The sequence below is a fragment of the Sciurus vulgaris genome (genome assembly GCF_902686455.1).
Source record: "Sciurus vulgaris genome assembly, chromosome: 6".
NCBI classification, from domain to species: domain Eukaryota; kingdom Metazoa; phylum Chordata; class Mammalia; order Rodentia; family Sciuridae; genus Sciurus; species Sciurus vulgaris.
This window is the reverse complement of record NC_136466.1, coordinates 36967438-36984616: the sequence shown is the minus strand read 5'-3', so window position 1 is coordinate 36984616 and position 17179 is coordinate 36967438. Positions and strand designations below refer to the sequence as shown.

At 42.5% G+C, this 17179-nt stretch overlaps 1 protein-coding gene and 1 long non-coding RNA gene across 2 annotated transcripts; both read left to right on the top strand.

Moving 5' to 3' along the window:
* Positions 1-86: 86 nt before the first annotated feature.
* Positions 87-17137, top strand: LOC306663697 (small ribosomal subunit protein RACK1). The gene is made up of 9 exons (XM_079144239.1): positions 87-402; positions 12213-12410; positions 13279-13450; positions 13977-14124; positions 14338-14433; positions 14961-15071; positions 15644-15784; positions 16365-16475; positions 17015-17137. The coding sequence occupies exons 1-9, from the start codon at positions 246-248 to the stop codon at positions 17078-17080; spliced, it is 1200 nt and encodes a 399-aa protein (XP_079000365.1). The 5' UTR covers positions 87-245; the 3' UTR covers positions 17081-17137.
* LOC306663759 lies at positions 409-3690 on the top strand. Its single transcript, XR_013764522.1, has 2 exons — positions 409-3247; positions 3351-3690. It is a non-coding gene; the product is annotated as an uncharacterized lncRNA (long non-coding RNA).
* Positions 17138-17179: the final 42 nt, after the last annotated feature.

The following is a 17179-nucleotide window of genomic DNA, read 5'->3' as shown; positions in this document are numbered from 1 at the left end:
GAAGGTCGGAACCTTAGGAATGGGACATGACCTGAGAATTGATATCTATCCAGAAAAAGAGATACTAGAAGAACACGAAGAAGACCATGAAGAGCTGTATCCTGATACCCACTCGCCTTCCTCACCCCCTCCACCGTAGTTCACTTGTTCTCCATGCCAAAAGAGCTTTATATGTCGCAGCTTTTTTTCTAACTTACAGCTGGCCAACATGGTCCGTATAATTCGCCAGATGTGCCCCACTCTTGATGGACGAAGTGGGGAGAACGAGCTGCAAACACCAAGAAGCCTTGAAACTCTTCTGTGAATTGTACAAAGAAACTATTTGTGTGTTGTGCTTGAGAATCCAGGAGCCACAGACAGCACAACCTGGTGCCACTGGATGGAGTGGCTCAGGAGTACAAGGTGAGAATAAGAAGGCAATGTGAGGGAGGATGGAAGGGTAAAGGGAGTGGCAAGGAAAGAGGGGGAACTTGTTAAGAGTGGCATCCCTTCCACTGGAAGGTACTTGATAGTTGAACTTCTCTATATTCGGAGGGGAAGGGAACACAATGAAGAGAGATGGGCATTGTGTGGACAAAGGAGACAAAATCATGAAGGCTAGAGCAGTTTGGCTTCCTCAGAGGAAACTGAGCAGACATATGGCAGTCATCAGAATTCACTCTTGGGAATACTTTCAGCTTACCTAAGAGTAAGGGGTATGGGTATCAGATATTTAGTGCTTGATTTTCCTGTAATGTAAGTCTTGAACGTAACTTGATCAAGTCTCAGGGACCCTCACAGACAGGAATAAAAGACCATAGTAGATAGTAGATGTTTGGAACCTCAGAGCACAAACAATGTCAAACAGATGTTTGGTATTGCTAGACAAAAATGCCAGATGTGAATCTTGGACTAATAGGAGCAACTGGCTATGCCTCCCTCCCAGTATCTGGAGTTGCTTCCCCACCTTCTGTAGGGTCCTTTTCACAGTAGGAAATAAAGTCAGAAAGAATTCCTTGGCTGCAGAGACTACAAAGATAGAGCAAGAAAATACTGAGTAAAGCCTATATATAATCAATAAGGAATATTGGTCAAGTAGTCACATTGGACGTGGTGTCGTTTATACAGTTATTTCTATCGCATATGCAGTACAACTACATTGTTTTGAGGTCCGTGTTCTTTTAAAAATTTAAAAGACGCTTTTTAGCTCTGAAAAGCTGACTTGTTTACATCTTCCTTTTAGCCTATTCTATGAGTTCACGCTCATCTTGACTCTGCAAGGTAGAATCAGGAGTATGAAAGGAAGATCATTTAAACTGAATGTGGTGTTGCCCTCCTGTAACCCCAGCTACTGGGGAGACTGAAGCAGGAGAATCACAAGTTCCAGGCCAGCCTGGGCACCTTAGTGCTGCCCTGTCTCTAAATAAATATATAGAAAGTAAGATCATTTAGATTTGACCATGGGCACCATTAGTTGGTGTCAGGCTTTAGCAGATGGGTATATAACAAGAAAATGAACAAAGATTTTCATTCACTGGGGCATAACTGGGTGCCTTTATTGCTCTGCCGCCCTGTTGCTGCCAATAAAATCATTCCTCACTCTGCAATAGGACACATGATTCCATCATAATACTCCTTTTTTTTTCTGTTTTCTCCTTTGCAGTAGCTAAAAATGGCATCCCCCTACCAAATTTTTCAAGGCTTTTAATCAAGCACATATTCAAGTTATGATGCAGAAGATAGGGTTAACTTCTTATATGCCAGACACTTACAACAGTGGAGTGTTCTGGAAAGTGTAATGTTCTGCAGCTTTAAGATTGAATAGTATTAGAATATTAACACGAATCTTCAAAGACCTTGAAAGTAGCCAGATGCAGTGGAGCATTGTCATCCCAGCAGCTGTGGAGGCTGAGGCAGGATTGCAAGTTTAAAACCAGGCTTAGCAACTTAGCAAGGCACTAAGCAACTCAATGAGACCCTGTCTCTAATAAAATATAAAAAGGGCTAGGTTCAATGGTTGAGTGCCCCTAGGTTCAATCCCTGGCACTCAAAACCAAACCAAACAAACCATAAATGGAAAGATAATATTAAATAGCTCTTTTAATTACAAAGGAGAAGAAAATGGAGGAATTTATGATACCTCAAATTCCAAGTTCTGCCATAACTTTGAGAGGCAATTAAGGAATCCCAGAGTGTCTTCATTTACTTCTGCAGTATTAGCTCTGAATTAATGACGAAGTTTATCAAACTTCAGCTCATCCTTTGTTGCTATTATACTAATGACAAACCTGCTTTGCTGACATTAAAAATAAGAGTCTGAAAACTATGGATGTACTATTTTCACTGGCCTTATACTTGACCACTAAAGTACATTATGTATCAAATGAACTGATTTGGAGGAAAATAGTTGGTTATTGTCTACAGCAAGGCCATGTTTTAGATCTGGATTTTTGTCCAAAAAAATGAAGAAACCTGGTGTTCATGAAGTACTGCAGCAGTTATCACCACTTCCATCAATTATCTGCCCATAATCCACTAGAAATCTTTCAGCTTTGCTGTCACTGTGAACTTCTGCAGAGGACAGTACATTCCATCCTGTTTGCTTTTGAAGGTCTGAATGTCATTCAGTGTTTTCTGTTATATACTGAAGTTCCTTAATCAAAGAGAACTGTTATTCAGCCAAGTTTATGAACAGAACAGCCCCAACATGAAACAATAGTGAAAAAGAATCTATACTTTTTAAGATTTAAAAAAGTAAAATTTTCAGCAATTCTAACAAACTGGAGCATAAAATGCATTGACCCTGAAATGTCAATGGGCAAACACCAACACTGTTTATTATGAAATATTCCAAGCAAAAATATAGCATATAATGTATATATGAGCAAATTCATGCTAAAAAGTGTCTAATATTCTTGGCCAAGGACCAAATTTGAGAACCAAAATCATGAGTATTACTTCAAGGAAAAATGTGAAATATTCAGAATTACTTTGGGTGATATGTTCCTGACCTTATTCTTAAAACCTACAGGTATAGGGCTGGGGAGATAGCTCAGTCAGTGCTTGCCTTGTAAGCACAGGGCCCTGGGTTTGATCCCCAGTACCCAAGGGAAAAAAAAAAAAAAAAACTACCTGTGGTAGTTTGGGAGAAAATTGTGTTTCCAGTGTTCAGTTCACATTGGAAAAGTTTCAAGGAGTTTATAGAACTTAAAGAAACTTTGACTAGAAACTTCCAGATAAATACTCTAGAGAAAGTTGGGTATAAAAGGTCTAAACATGGGAGGGGTGCGGGGGAAGGGAAAAAAAAAAATAACAGAATGAATCAAACAACATTGCCCTATGTAAATTTATGATTTTTAATTAAAAAAAAGGTCTAAACAGATGAAAAGGCTTTATTTCATTCCATTCATTATTCTACTTTGTCCTTAAATCTTAAAAGCTTTATTATTATTTTATTAATATATATTTATTTTTTCCATCTTGTATACAACCCAGGAAGTTTAGGCTTAACAGTGACATGGTTATCATATCACCTGAATAAAATTATTTCCTCCTAAAATTGTCATTGCTTTGATTGATTGTCATGATGCTTAATTTAAAATTTTTATGAAAAGTACAAGTATATTACAAAAACACTGAAAAAAACTAGCATAACCATATACACTTCTGTTTATTGAATGTCTTCCCTATTCAGTTTGGCTGTCAAATGCTGTATTACAAATCAGACTAATTTTTTTTTTAGTACCGGGATTGAACCCAGGGGCAATTAACCACTGAGCCACATCCCTAGCCCCTTTTTATTTTATTTATAGTTATGGATGGACCTTTTTTTTATTTATTCATATGTGGTTCTGAGGAGTGAACCTAGTGCCTCCACACATGCTAGCAAGTGCTCTACCACTGAGCCACAACCCTAGCCCTCCCTAGCCCTTTTTATTTTTTGAGGCAGGGTCTCACAAAGTTGCTTAGAGTCATGCTAGGCTGCTGAGACTGGCTTTGAACTAGAAATCCTACCTAGGCTTCCTGAGCTGCTGGGATTACAGGCGTGTGTCACCCCACCCAGCTAGATGAGAATTTTTCAATATCAGCATTATTGGTGTTTTGAGCATTATAATTCTTGATGGTGGTGGGGGTGTAAGATACTTAACAATATCCCTGAACTCTACCCAGTAGATGTAGGTAAGTACCCCTCCACCAGTATGACAACCATAAAAGTCTCTAGACACTGCAAAATACCCCCTGTGAGATCATTGAAAAATTATCCCCAATTGAGAACTGCTAGTCTAGATTTAAAACATGATCATATTCAGTGCAAGGTTAGGTGTTCAAATGTGTTCGGTGGAAGGACAATCTGGCCTAGCTAATACCTTATTAACAGTAGACTTAGTATCAGTGGATTAATGGCCACTTCTTCCAGTTCTTCGAATGGAGGTGGTAAGTCAGCAAATCTTTTTTAAATGTTAGAGCTGTTCATTTCACTTCCATTTGAGAAAACAAAAACCATAACAGATAAAGCAGAATACAAAAATCAAGATCTACAAACTAAGAGTAATAAAAGTCAATTGCTTCAGATACTCCTCAATTTCAATGGGGCTATAGGGCAGTCTTGTTCTGTTTTGTTGTTTTAAGTATTATACCCAGCCTCTCTGCTTTTGCCATAGTGGGGAATATCCCAGGACTGAAACATACATCAGCCCTAAAGCTCTTCCTTAAAACCTAAAACTCCTCTGCTATACCTCCCAAAACACCTATAGTTTGGGGATATTTTTTGTTGTTATTGTTTTATCACTACTGGGGAATAAACCTAGGACCTTGCTCATGATATGCAAGCACTTTGCTACTGAGCTCTATTCCCCAGTTCCCCCACTCCTTTTTTGACTAAATCTCACTTGGTCCAAACTGGCCTCAAATTCCTGGTTTAAATAATCCTGCCTCAGCTTCCTCAGTAGCTAGGATTATAGGCATGCATAACTGATTTAAGCATTAACTTTAAGCTGTTTCCACCCCCAATCATTGACCTCTTCTTGAAATTTTTTCCCACAGCAGTTAAATTATTATTTATTGACTGGTAAAATGAGGCTACAAGAAGGGGAAACAAGAACACTAGCCCCCTATATTAAATCTAATAGGACTTTCTGCAGTGTTAAATCAGATTAGTGGTGTACACCTGTAATCCCAGTGATCTGGGAGGCTGAGGCAGGAGGACCAAAAGTTCAAGGCCAGCCTGGGCAATTCAGGAAAACCTGTCTCAAAAAATAAAATTTAAGAAAAGGATGGCAGGGTGGAGCAGAGTAGCTCAATGGTGAAGTGCACCTGGGTGCAATCCCCAGTACCAAAAGAGAAAGAAAAATAAAAACGTCCTGCAATGATGATAGTGTTCTATATCTATGCTATACAGTATAGTAGGTACCACTAGCTACTAGCTATATATGATTATTTAGTGCAAATCAGGAATTGGATTTTTAATTGTTTTTGAGTAGCTACATATGGGCAGTAGCTATTAAAGCATTAAATAGTACAATTCTATGCCAACAAGGTAGGTTGAACTGTGGTTCTTCCTAGGACCCTCAGTAGTTGAGCTCCTAAGCATGGGGAAATTAGTTTATCTCTACATTGAAAGTGCAGGAGATGCAACAAGATTTGTTATCGAGGGATATGCAAAGGAAGAAAATCGCCCTTAAGATGCTATTTCCTATCCCAATGAAGGTGAAAAATGGATGCCTCAGGGATTTGAATTAGAAACAGTTCTAAAGAACAAGGAGGCTCACCCCTACATAGCTATCTCCCCTGTTGAGTTTCATACTTAGGCCTTCCTATCCTGTCCCTCATCTTAGAGGACTGGGATCCAAATGGAGGATTCAAGTAGCATAGAAGAGGATTCCTAGAGATCACATCCCCTTTTATTCTGACATTTCCTTTCCTCCATACAGTGAAGGATAAGATTTCTCAGCAGATCCTGGCTATTTAACCTAAGTGTGAGCAAAGACGACTATATGAGAACTTTTCAGTTCATATACACTTCAAGCAAGCTAGCCAGCTTCAAGATTCCATTTTGGCATACACTCCACACCTTAGTTCAATAAGAAATTCTGTCTGGGGAAAAAAAATCTTGGATCATCTTTTGTTTCTCTACCACCTAAAGCTGCTTTAAATCCTTTAGCAAGGAAACCACAAACTTGCCTTTTTCCCACATTTCTTATAGTCTTGTTTGGACTATACCCACCTGCCTGGACTATCCCCATTTTTCTGGCTTCTGACTAGACATCTGCTATGGTGCCCTGGCTTATACCACAGTTCATCTCCTAAGGAAGACCCAAGAGAATGCCTTAGGATCTGCTTTCTGAGAGACTGTTAGACCTCATATTTCTAAGACGGTATTGTAATACTGAGAAAAACCAAAGTTGAGTTTTTCCTGTACTTCCAACAATCAACACTGAATATATCTATGATCTTTGGTCACCAAACTGGGGATTTCTCCCCACCAGCAACCACTTAATTCAGCAGCAGATTCTCCAACAGACACCAGCTAGGTATCCTCCAATTCAATTTAGATACTAACTACCTGGAGATAATGCCAGATTCCACAGGTTGATTTCTAAGTCTCACAGGACCTCCCCAAAGTCAGACACTAATTACCAAGTAGCAGGTAAGTCATCACCTATACTTCTGACAGGCTACACATGAGGATTTCCATAAGCCCCTCCTTAGGTTCAGCTAACTTCTTAAAGCAGTTCATAGAACTCAGAAACATATTTACAGGTTTATTGTAAAGGATATTACATAGGAAGTAAATGAACAGCCAAATAGGGAGATGCATAGGGTAAGGTATGTGGGAAGGGTTGAGGACCTTTCATGTCCTCTCTAGGTTTAGGCCCTCCTACCCATTCATTTTAGAGGAGTGGGATCCAAACTTGATCAGGGCCACCTTCCTGAATCTGTTTAGATATCCAAAATTCAGTCAGTTCTTTAGGGTCTTAATGAAGTTTCATTACATAGGCATGATGAACAACCATTTGACCATTGGTTTATCAACTCAACCTTCAGCCCCTCTTTTCCCTTCCCAGAGGTGGGGAGGGATGGGATGCTAGGACTGAAAATTCCAACCAATCACAAAGTTGTTTTCCTTGGCAATCAGTCACCATCCTGAAGCTATCTAGGGGCTCCCCAGTCATCAGTCATCTCATTAACACACAAAAGATACTCATCACCCTGGAGATTCCAAGGATTTTATGACATATATGTCAGGAAATAAAGACAACACCAAATATATATTTCACAATAACCCAGAGGGACACTGAATAGTTACCAAGAGACAGGCATTTTTTAAAATGGCATCTGATCTCTTCATAAAAATTTATCTGATGCCACATCTCACCTCTCACTAGGAGTATGGAACAACACCTATATAATTGTACTCCCATGTTTCTTGTCTCCAACCTTTCTGTGCTTAATTCTTTGGGACTCAAACATTAAGTAGTTTCTAGAGAGAGAGACCAATTCTAGATGCTGCTGTAAAGTTGGCAGAGTAGAGATAAGAGAGATGGATTCAAAGATGTTCAAACCCTTAATCATAATGCTTTTAGTAAGTACTCAGTCCTTCCTTCAGTGCAGGTGAGTAGGACTCTTGCAGCCTTCCCAAAGATCCTCCTGTCTTCAGCTCTTGGTTGAACTTACTTCTTGCCTCAAAAGTAGGTTTTGTTTTTGTTGTTGTTTTGATACTGGGGATTGAACCCAGGGCTCTCTAACACTGAGCTACATCTCCAGCACTTTCTGTTTTTTATTTTGAGACAGTCTTGCTTAATGGTTGAGGCTGGCAATCCTGACTCAGCTCCTGAGTTGCTGGAATTATAGGCATGCAATACCATGCCTAGCTCTCCTGCAATGGCTTCTTAATTCTGCTTTTTTCTAGTCTTATCCCTCCAATCTAGCCTTCGCTTTAACAACATGGCAAAATCAAGTCTAGGCCAGAATCCTAGAGACTGCCTGAAGCTTCAGGACAAAATTCAAAGTCCTTAGGAGCAAATGCCTTCCTGATTGGGCACTTTGTCTCCTAACAGATCTCTCTAAGTCAAGAATCTGAACCCATGCTGATTCCTCTGCTTGGAATGTTCTGCCTTAGCTACTTGCCCTTTACTATTTTCCACCTGTAAGGGCTGGATACCAAGATTAAAATCTTCCAGAGCCCAAAACCCAAACAGAAGGAGAAGGAGAAACAGACCAGTCCCTGTTCTCATGGGACTCAGAGCCCAGAGGGACTCAACTATACAGAAGTGAGGACCGGTGACACTATAATCACAGTTACAAAAGCATGTAACTAAGGAAACTGATCTAGACCTGAGGGTCAAAGAGGGCTTTCCAGAAGAGGCAAACTGAGCTGAGACTCCAAGAAAGCTTAGATTTAAGAGGAGGAAGGTGGGATGTAGTAGTCCTTCAAAACAATGTGTATAAAAGTATGGGAGAGAACTGATAAAATGGAGGAGCAGGGCAGGTGCAGCATGGCCACGAAACCAGTATGAATCATGTCAGAACCAGTCATACTCATTTTGCAGTATGACAGTAAAGATTTTGGTCGTTGTCTTAAAATACATGGAACCAGCCCTGGTCTTTTGGTAACCTTTTGATCCTGGCCAAACCTCTCAGCCTGTCACCTAGCTACACCAGTCCCCCTTCAGCATTTGAGGGAAACTCACCACTGCTCTCATAGTCCTAAATGCTTGTAGGAGGGGTTGGAGGCCACTGCTCCTGGATAAGTCACGGACCTCTGGCAGGGAAGCCTGAGTGGTTAGTTCCAACTGTTTGGGTCCTATGGGCTCCTTCTAGAAAAGGAATAGTGAGCAGGCATGGTGGTGCACACTGTAATCCCAGAGGTTCAGGAGACTGAGGCAGGAGGAATTGTGAGTTCAAAGGCAGCCTCAACAAAAGTGAAACGCCAAGCAACTTAGTGAGACCCTTCTCTAAATAAAATACAAAGTAGGGCTGGGGATGTGCCTCAGTGGTCTGGTGCCCCTGAGTTTAATCCCCAGTACCAAAAAGAGAAAGAAAAAAAAAAAAAGAAAGAATAGTGAGATTAGCTGAGGTTGCTGAGGATTAAACTCAGGGACACTCAATCACTGAGCCACATCCCCAGCCTTATTTTGTATTTTTATTTAGAGACAGGGTGTCACTGAGTTGATTAGCTCCTTGCTTTTGCTAAGGCTGGCTTTGAACTCACTATCCTCCCATCAACCTCCAAGCCACTGGGATTACAGGCTTGCACAACCATGCCCAGGGTGTGAGGTGTAGGGTGTAAATTAAGTGTATTATGCTGCACTGTGAGGCATTTTCTTCCCTATGGACGTGATTGAAAACCTTGCCACCACTTGATCCTAATAGTTACCATATGCTACCTGATTAGAATACTGTCCAATTTTCCCCCATTGGTTACTTTAAAAAACCTAATTAGAATTACCTCCACTGGCTATTTTAGAATACCCAACCTGAGACAGAATTTATCCTGGGCCTTAAATCCTCAGTGGTGGGAATTGTCAAGGTAATAGGACTTATGGTAGGTAAACAGGGTCTTGACTCATTTCCCGTCTTGTCCTCCAATGGCATTTTTCTTGTACCCTGCCTCTACCATCTTGGCACCCCTGAATTCCTACCCAATAGAATGAGGGATCTCAAAAGGAAAAAAAAAAAAAAAGCCTGGTGCGGTGGTATATGCACCACTAGCTCAGGAGGCTGAGGCAGGAGGTTTGTAACTAAGGAAGTTCAAAGCCAGCTTCAGCAGAGACACTTCAGTGAGGTGCTCTCTCACTTCAGTGAGACCCTGTCTCTAAATAAAAACTACAAAATAGGGCTGGGGATGTGGCTCAGTGGTTGAGTGCCCCTGAGTTCAATCTCCCATCCCCCCCACCCCCGCCACAAAAAATAATCGTGGGTAACAATGTGACTGCTCATTGCAGTAAGGAGTGGAGGAACTGAGTTCTTGAGTGCTGCTTATGAGTGAACAGGGAATCTCTTGCACATAGAATTGATCAGTCTACACTGTTTGGCGAGTGTGGTCCTTGACTTCTCTTTTTAGCTTGAGTACCCAGGGAGACAGGGAAGTGTTATTGTGACCCAAGTCCCGGGCAGTAAACTGGTTACTGGGTCGGTGGAGACAGGGGCCTTCCACAACCACCAAAACATAGTGGTTTGAGGTAGCATTTAATATTGGAAAAATGAAAAGACAGCCATTTGGGAATGTCAAGGAGGTAAGTGATGTTTAAGTCTGGCCCCTAAGAGGACAGTCATCAAAACTGTGCAGGAGCACTGTGAGGACTGCGCAGTAGGGGATCTCAAAAGAGACTGCCAGTAAGGTTTGCTGCCAAACAGAACAAGCATTCTTGTGCAAGGGATCCTGGCATATTCTGCAAGCCTGGGTAGCCACACTTGAGATGGCTTTGCCTCAGTCACAGGCCTAACTGATGCCTTCCTGCCCCTAGGCATTCCAGTATGTGTTTTCTATGTTGAGTGCCCCCTATCTCCATCTCATTGCTCAGTCCTCTGATAAACCAGCACAGGATATTTGCACTGAAACATTATTCCCCCCATATACCCACTGGGTTCTCTCACATCTGCATGTCTTAGACTCCAATCTTCCCCCTTAATCCTGCCCTTTTTCCCTTCATAGTAAATTGCAAAAACAAACAAAAACCATCCTTTTCCCCCCTTTTGTTCAGTTGTTTCCACAAGACTTAAAACAGCACAGTACCCAAAAGGCGTTCCCTAAATTCTGAAGTATTTTCTGCCAAGTATTGTTTTGGGATGGAGGTACTACTATTATTGCCAATCTCATTTCACAGATGAAAAACCAAGGTTAACATTACTTGTGTTACAAATAGGAAAGTAAATACTTATGTGTAAACTCTGACCCTTTATTTGCATAGATATTAGTGGTTCCCTTTATTTGCATAGATATTAGTGGTTGCTATCTTACCGACCTATGCTCCTCTTTAAAAAAATATTTGGAACCAGGTGCCCAGCGCCTTCCTGCAATCCCAGCTACACGGGAGGCTGGGGCAGAATGGAGAATTCAAAGCAAGCCTCAGAAACTAAGCAAGGCCCTAAGCAACTTAGCAAGAGTCGACTCAAAAATTAAAGAGGAGGTGGCGAACGCCTGTTAATCCCAGCAGCTCCGGAAGCTGAGGCAAGCAGGATCATTAGTTCAAAGCCAGCCTCAGGCCCTAAGCATCTTAGTAAGACCCTGTTTCTAAATAAAATACAAATAGGACTGGGGATGTGACTCAATGAGTGGTTAAGCACGCCTGGGTTAAATTCCCAGGACCACCCACTCCAAAAAAAAAATTGGGGCGCAGGGGGTGCGGGGCGCAGCTATCTGTTATAGCCACGGATGCATGACAGTGGGAGATATAACATTTTTAAGGAAGCTCAGTTGAGCATAAGGTCAATTGGCAGCCAGGCAGGTATTCCGCTGCTTCCCTTCCAAGCACAGCTGGACTCCTGACCCGCAGGCTTTTATGTGGGATGGCCAGACCCACAAAGGGCTTCCGATTACTCCCCAGAAGTTAAAGCCATAAATACTTGCTCTCCAGGCCTTTTAGATTCTGCCAGACCTCTCCACGCTTTGGTCTACGCCAGAGCAGAATGGCGGTCTAGCACCACACAGGCCAGGGTTCATCCAGGATTTTCTGCTCCTCTCCTGTTTAGAATAGACCTGGAGCGCCCCAGCTAACACCATCAGAGCATAAAGCTCTTGGCTGCCCCCTGTGCATGGAAATCTGTTAAGCACGGTTAAATAAAAAAACGGGGAGAAAAAAGCTTAAGCACCACTTTTTTCACTCTCCAGGCTCACAATGCTGAACTCAAACTCCCTCAGCTTTGCCTTCAGGGGAACCAAGCGGAAAGGGCGGAGCTCGCGCTATGCCACGTAGGGGCGGAGAAGCAGCTGGGCTAGCCTTATGGGAATGTGCCGTATACTTCACCTCTTTAGCTTCTATATCGCGCTCTAATCATAGTTTTAGAAGCTTTTTTTTAAACACCGGCTAGTGTTTGTTTCGGAACATATTGGTAGAGCGCTGACAAGTTATGTTGCGTGGCGGAAGACACCATGATGTGCAATTAAACCTCGCTCTTCCTACTACTTGACGTCGCCATCTTGAGTAGAACTGAATTATGGGGGCCGCCATTTTGCTGGACCAGGAGAATATTTCCGGTTCCGGAGGCGAAAAGAGCTCTCTTTTCCTCTGCAGGGCTGCAGCGCGGTGGCTGTGGCCCTCGTCTCTCTGAGCTATCTGGTGCCATCCTCGTCGCTGCGGCGACACCTGCACCCGCTGCTGCCATGACTGAACAGATGACCCTTCGTGGTACCCTCAAGGGCCACAACGGCTGGGTAACTCAGATCGCTACCACTCCGCAGTTCCCGGACATGATACTGTCCGCCTCTCGAGGTACGGGCTAAGGTACAGGGCGAGACTGGGTGGCTGTGGGGTGCTCTTGTCTTGTGACTGGGCCAGTGGCGCGCGAATTTGTAGGCCTAATCTCTGGCTCACCTCCCATCAGGTGTGGTCAAATGTCTCTAGGGGGCTTCTGGCCGGGCGGAGCGATGATGACCCCAACATGCCATCTGAGTGGCAATGCTGAAAACCAGAGGCTGTTTCTGAGCTGCCGCCCGGCCCTAGATTCAGTGGGAATGGGTGGACTCCAGAGGGGCCTTGTGACCCACATCTCCCAGCCTGCCCTTTCTGCCCTCACTCACTCCCTTCCCGTGTATCTACTAAGAGTTTGGAAAGGTCTGCTGCTTTACCTCAGTTGCCACACAATGAAAAATTGTCCAAGGCTAGGACAATTTTTGTCTAATTTTCAAACTTGTTGAATGAATCGCTTTTCCATAAAAGCATCCAGTTTTGTAGCATTTGATGAGACAATCAGCATTGATTAGTGCATTTCTGTCAGCCCTCAAAAGTAGTCACAGGAGGTCCCCAGCTACTCATCTCACACCCCAGCTGCTGTTGCCCATTCAAAGAAGGTGCAAAATAAATGTTGTATTGACAAGACTTTTGGGAAAGAGTAACCGTAAATTTCTGACACCTGATTGTGGCACATCTGGCTTTAAATCTGTCTGCCTCTGTCTGCCATACTGGGTCATTCAGTCCTGGGTATTAACTGCACTCCTAACCTACAGTTCCCCTCCCCACGTGTCCTTAAATTCATTCTCTTTAATCCACCCACAACCTGAGATAACTTGAGTTATACATCAAGAAGTGGTCTGAGGTGGTTTCTCATGGATTTTCCTTCTCGTGTTTTACTTTCTTTAAGATAAGACCATCATTATGTGGAAGCTGACCAGAGATGAGACCAACTATGGCATCCCACAGCGTGCTCTGCGGGGTCACTCCCACTTTGTCAGTGATGTGGTCATCTCATCAGATGGCCAGTTTGCCCTTTCAGGCTCCTGGGATGGAACCCTGCGCCTCTGGGATCTGACAACGCAAGTAGCTGCTCTGGGGGAAATCTGGGCAGAAATGAAGATGCCATCAGAATGTGGTTTCCCAAGGGAAATTGGTCCATCTGGGAAGGATAAGGCTAAGATTCCTTAACAAAGATGGTTGCAGTTGTTTGACTTTCTTCCTTGCTTTTGTTGAGTTAGATACTTGATATTGCTGAGAACTGATCTAACTGAACATTTTTGCCAGGTACATAGTTTGGAGTTGGCAAGAGTTTGAATATGTTTGAAAGCTCGCCTGGATGGTTAGGCACTGATAGGTGTAATGGAGGATCCTGGTGATGACAGATGACATTGTCACCCAATCCCCACAAGGAAATGAGGACATGTCCTGCAATTCTGAGTGGATTCTCTAGCATATATTCAGCCAAGGGCTTGCTTTTATCCAAGCCACATCTAGGGTTATCTAAGTAACAACCACTGGGTCAGGAACAAGGCAAGTAAAAGGATATGACTATGGAAGGAAAAAGTTTGCAGTTTGTCTAGAGAGTGACCAAGTTCTCCCTCCCAGGGGCACGACCACAAGACGATTTGTAGGTCATACTAAGGATGTGCTGAGTGTGGCCTTTTCTTCTGACAACCGGCAGATTGTCTCTGGATCCCGAGACAAAACCATAAAGTTGTGGAATACTCTGGGTGTATGCAAATACACTGTCCAGGTAAAGTAAGGGCAGTCAGAAAGCACATGTTCAAGGTTCTCTCCTACCCTTACTCTTATTCTTCTCCTCTTGTGATGATTTTAATTCCTATGTGGAATCTAAAGGTTGTTTCTGGGGGTGTAAATGCAGTGCTGCAAACATTGATCCCACTGATGAGGGGTGGTGTTTAGCATTTCCTGGGAATGTTCTCTTATTTACTTATGTCCTCTGTAGGATGAGAGTCACTCAGAGTGGGTGTCTTGTGTCCGCTTCTCACCCAACAGCAGCAACCCTATAATTGTCTCCTGCGGCTGGGATAAGCTGGTCAAGGTGAGTTTTCAAACTGTGCAGTACCTTTATAGGACAAAATGTATGCTTTGCTCCCGGTTGATCATGGATTCTAACTTCAATTTTGCAGATTACCTCAGGTGACTTTTTGCTCTTGCTAGTATTTTCTCAGTACAGGCCATTAATTTTTGACATTTGATCTGAAGTAGCTAATCATTTCACAGTTGACCTTAACCCACTTTGTCCCATAGTCCTAGATGTGGAACACATATAAAAACTCATATTTGTAAATAATACATAAACTCCAGAGTATGGTTTCCAAACTATTTTAATGTACTTGTGTCAGTTTTTTGAAATATTTGCAGAATGGAAAATTTGGAATTTTCATGAGTTAAGTTACCAAGATGCATTTGTATTAGCCTTTCCATTTTGTTACTGATAACAGTGATAAATAACTGTTGTGCCAAGGAATGATTTTATAAGATGTTATGCCTTTTTGTTAGACCTGAGCCCTCCAGACTGCCCAATCTTGAATTACATCCTTCATCAATGAGCCCCTATCTTTGTAGGTATGGAATTTGGCTAATTGCAAGCTGAAGACCAACCACATTGGCCACACTGGCTATCTGAATACCGTGACTGTCTCTCCAGATGGATCCCTCTGTGCTTCTGGAGGCAAGGTATTTTGGGACTAGGCATCTACTCAGTGGGGAAAGGTATCTTAAAGAAAAAACACTTTGTCTTTGACATAAAGTGACAGTTAAAAGATTAGCCAAGTTGTTCAAGATGTGTTTCTGAAGATCATTTTCTGAAGCTACAGATAAAACATACTGTTGAAAAGTTTTGTCTCTTTGAAGGAATATATGAGATTAAGTTATCAGAGGCACTTGATAGTTGATGAGATACCATTCATTAAAGGAAAAGCTTAAAGAAGTGATATTTTGCTGAGCACAGTGGCACATGCCTATAATCCCAGCATCTCAGGAGGCTGAGGCAGGAGGATCACAACTTCAAAGCCAGCCTCAGCAACTTATTGAGATCCTGTCTCAAAATAAAAATTAAAGGCTGAGGATGTGGCTCTGTGGTTAAGCATACCCCTGGGTTCAATCCCTGTACAAAAAAATAATAATGGTACTTTCATTTTCAGGTAGTCAGGGTACTGGGGGAATTGAGTCTGACAAAATCTTGATATGAAAGGGGTTGGCATCTGAAAGAGGTCACATTGCCTAACTCTTCTTTCATGTCTGCCCAGGATGGCCAGGCTATGCTATGGGATCTCAATGAAGGAAAGCACCTTTATACTCTAGATGGTGGGGACATCATCAATGCCCTGTGTTTCAGTCCCAACCGCTACTGGCTCTGTGCTGCCACAGGCCCCAGCATCAAGATCTGGGTGAGTATGGGCTGTATGTATACTGAGTATTTGGATGCACTGTCTCCACCTCCTCACCCCCACACCTACCCTAGCAATGTTGTGATTTACTATATGTTGTTTGAATCACTGCTGGGAGTTGTGCTTCCTGAGCAAATACTGATCATCACACTGAAGGTTGGGACCCAAAAGGGTTAAAAATTACTCAGAAATTTCTGACAGTGGGGAGACATTTGTTAACTACCAAAATGGATGACCACGTGTATCAGCTTTCTCAACTTCAGCATAATGCCATTTTAGTCTAGATATTGAGGGGAGGGCTATCCTGAGCATTTTATCATGTTTAACAGGATCCCTGGTGTCTACCTACTAGATAAAACTTTAGCAAGACAATCATGACTACTGTTCTCCATAGTAGTAACTGATACCTGTAGGCAGTGCCACATGTCTGGTCAGGGGAAAAATCTTCCTGTTGAGTGTCTAAATTACAGAAGGGAATTTTGAGAAGGAAACTAGCTAGCATGGGTTAAAAACAACAACAACAACAACAAAACCAGTGGCCTAAGTGTCGTCTTTACTCTGGTTTTGACCTGTTCCCCAGGACTTGGAGGGCAAGATCATCGTAGATGAACTAAAGCAAGAAGTTATCAGTACCAGCAGCAAGGCCGAACCACCCCAGTGCACCTCTCTGGCCTGGTCTGCTGATGGCCAGGTAAGTAGGTCTATCCTCCGATGACCCAGCTTCAAACTTGACTCCTTTATTCAGCTATTCATACTGTCTAGTCTGACAGGCATTAGACTAGTATCTTTGATATAAAATGACAAACATAAACCAAGTTAATTACAATAACCTCAGTTGGCTGTGCCTGTGAATGCAGAAGGTAGTGATTACTACTAGCCTTTGGCTAACACCTTAACTAAAAGTTTATAAATGTCTGAAATATATTCATTTATTTATTTTTTTGTTAAACTGGGTATTGAACCCAGAGGCACTGAGCCACATCCCCTTGCCCTTTTTGAGACATGGTCTGGCTAAATGGCTGACGCTGAACCTCCTGCTTCAGCCTCCCTAGTCACTGGGATTATAGGCATGTGCCACCACACCTAGCTGTTTCTTGCTCTAGGAGTACTTAATTGGTAATCAGCACCTGCAGTCTGGTGTTAGAAAAGGGGTTCTTAAAGGAAAGGCCATCTTTGGGACTGCAATTTGTGGCTAGACCTTGACCTGTCTGTCTTTTTTCCCCCCTATAGACTCTGTTTGCCGGCTACACGGACAACCTGGTGCGAGTATGGCAGGTGACCATTGGCACTCGCTAGAAATTTTATGAGCTTCAGAAATTAAAAAAAAGAAAAAAAAAACCTGGTTTTCTACAACTGATCTCAGTTCTTTCAAGAAGTGTCTTTCTCTAATAAATG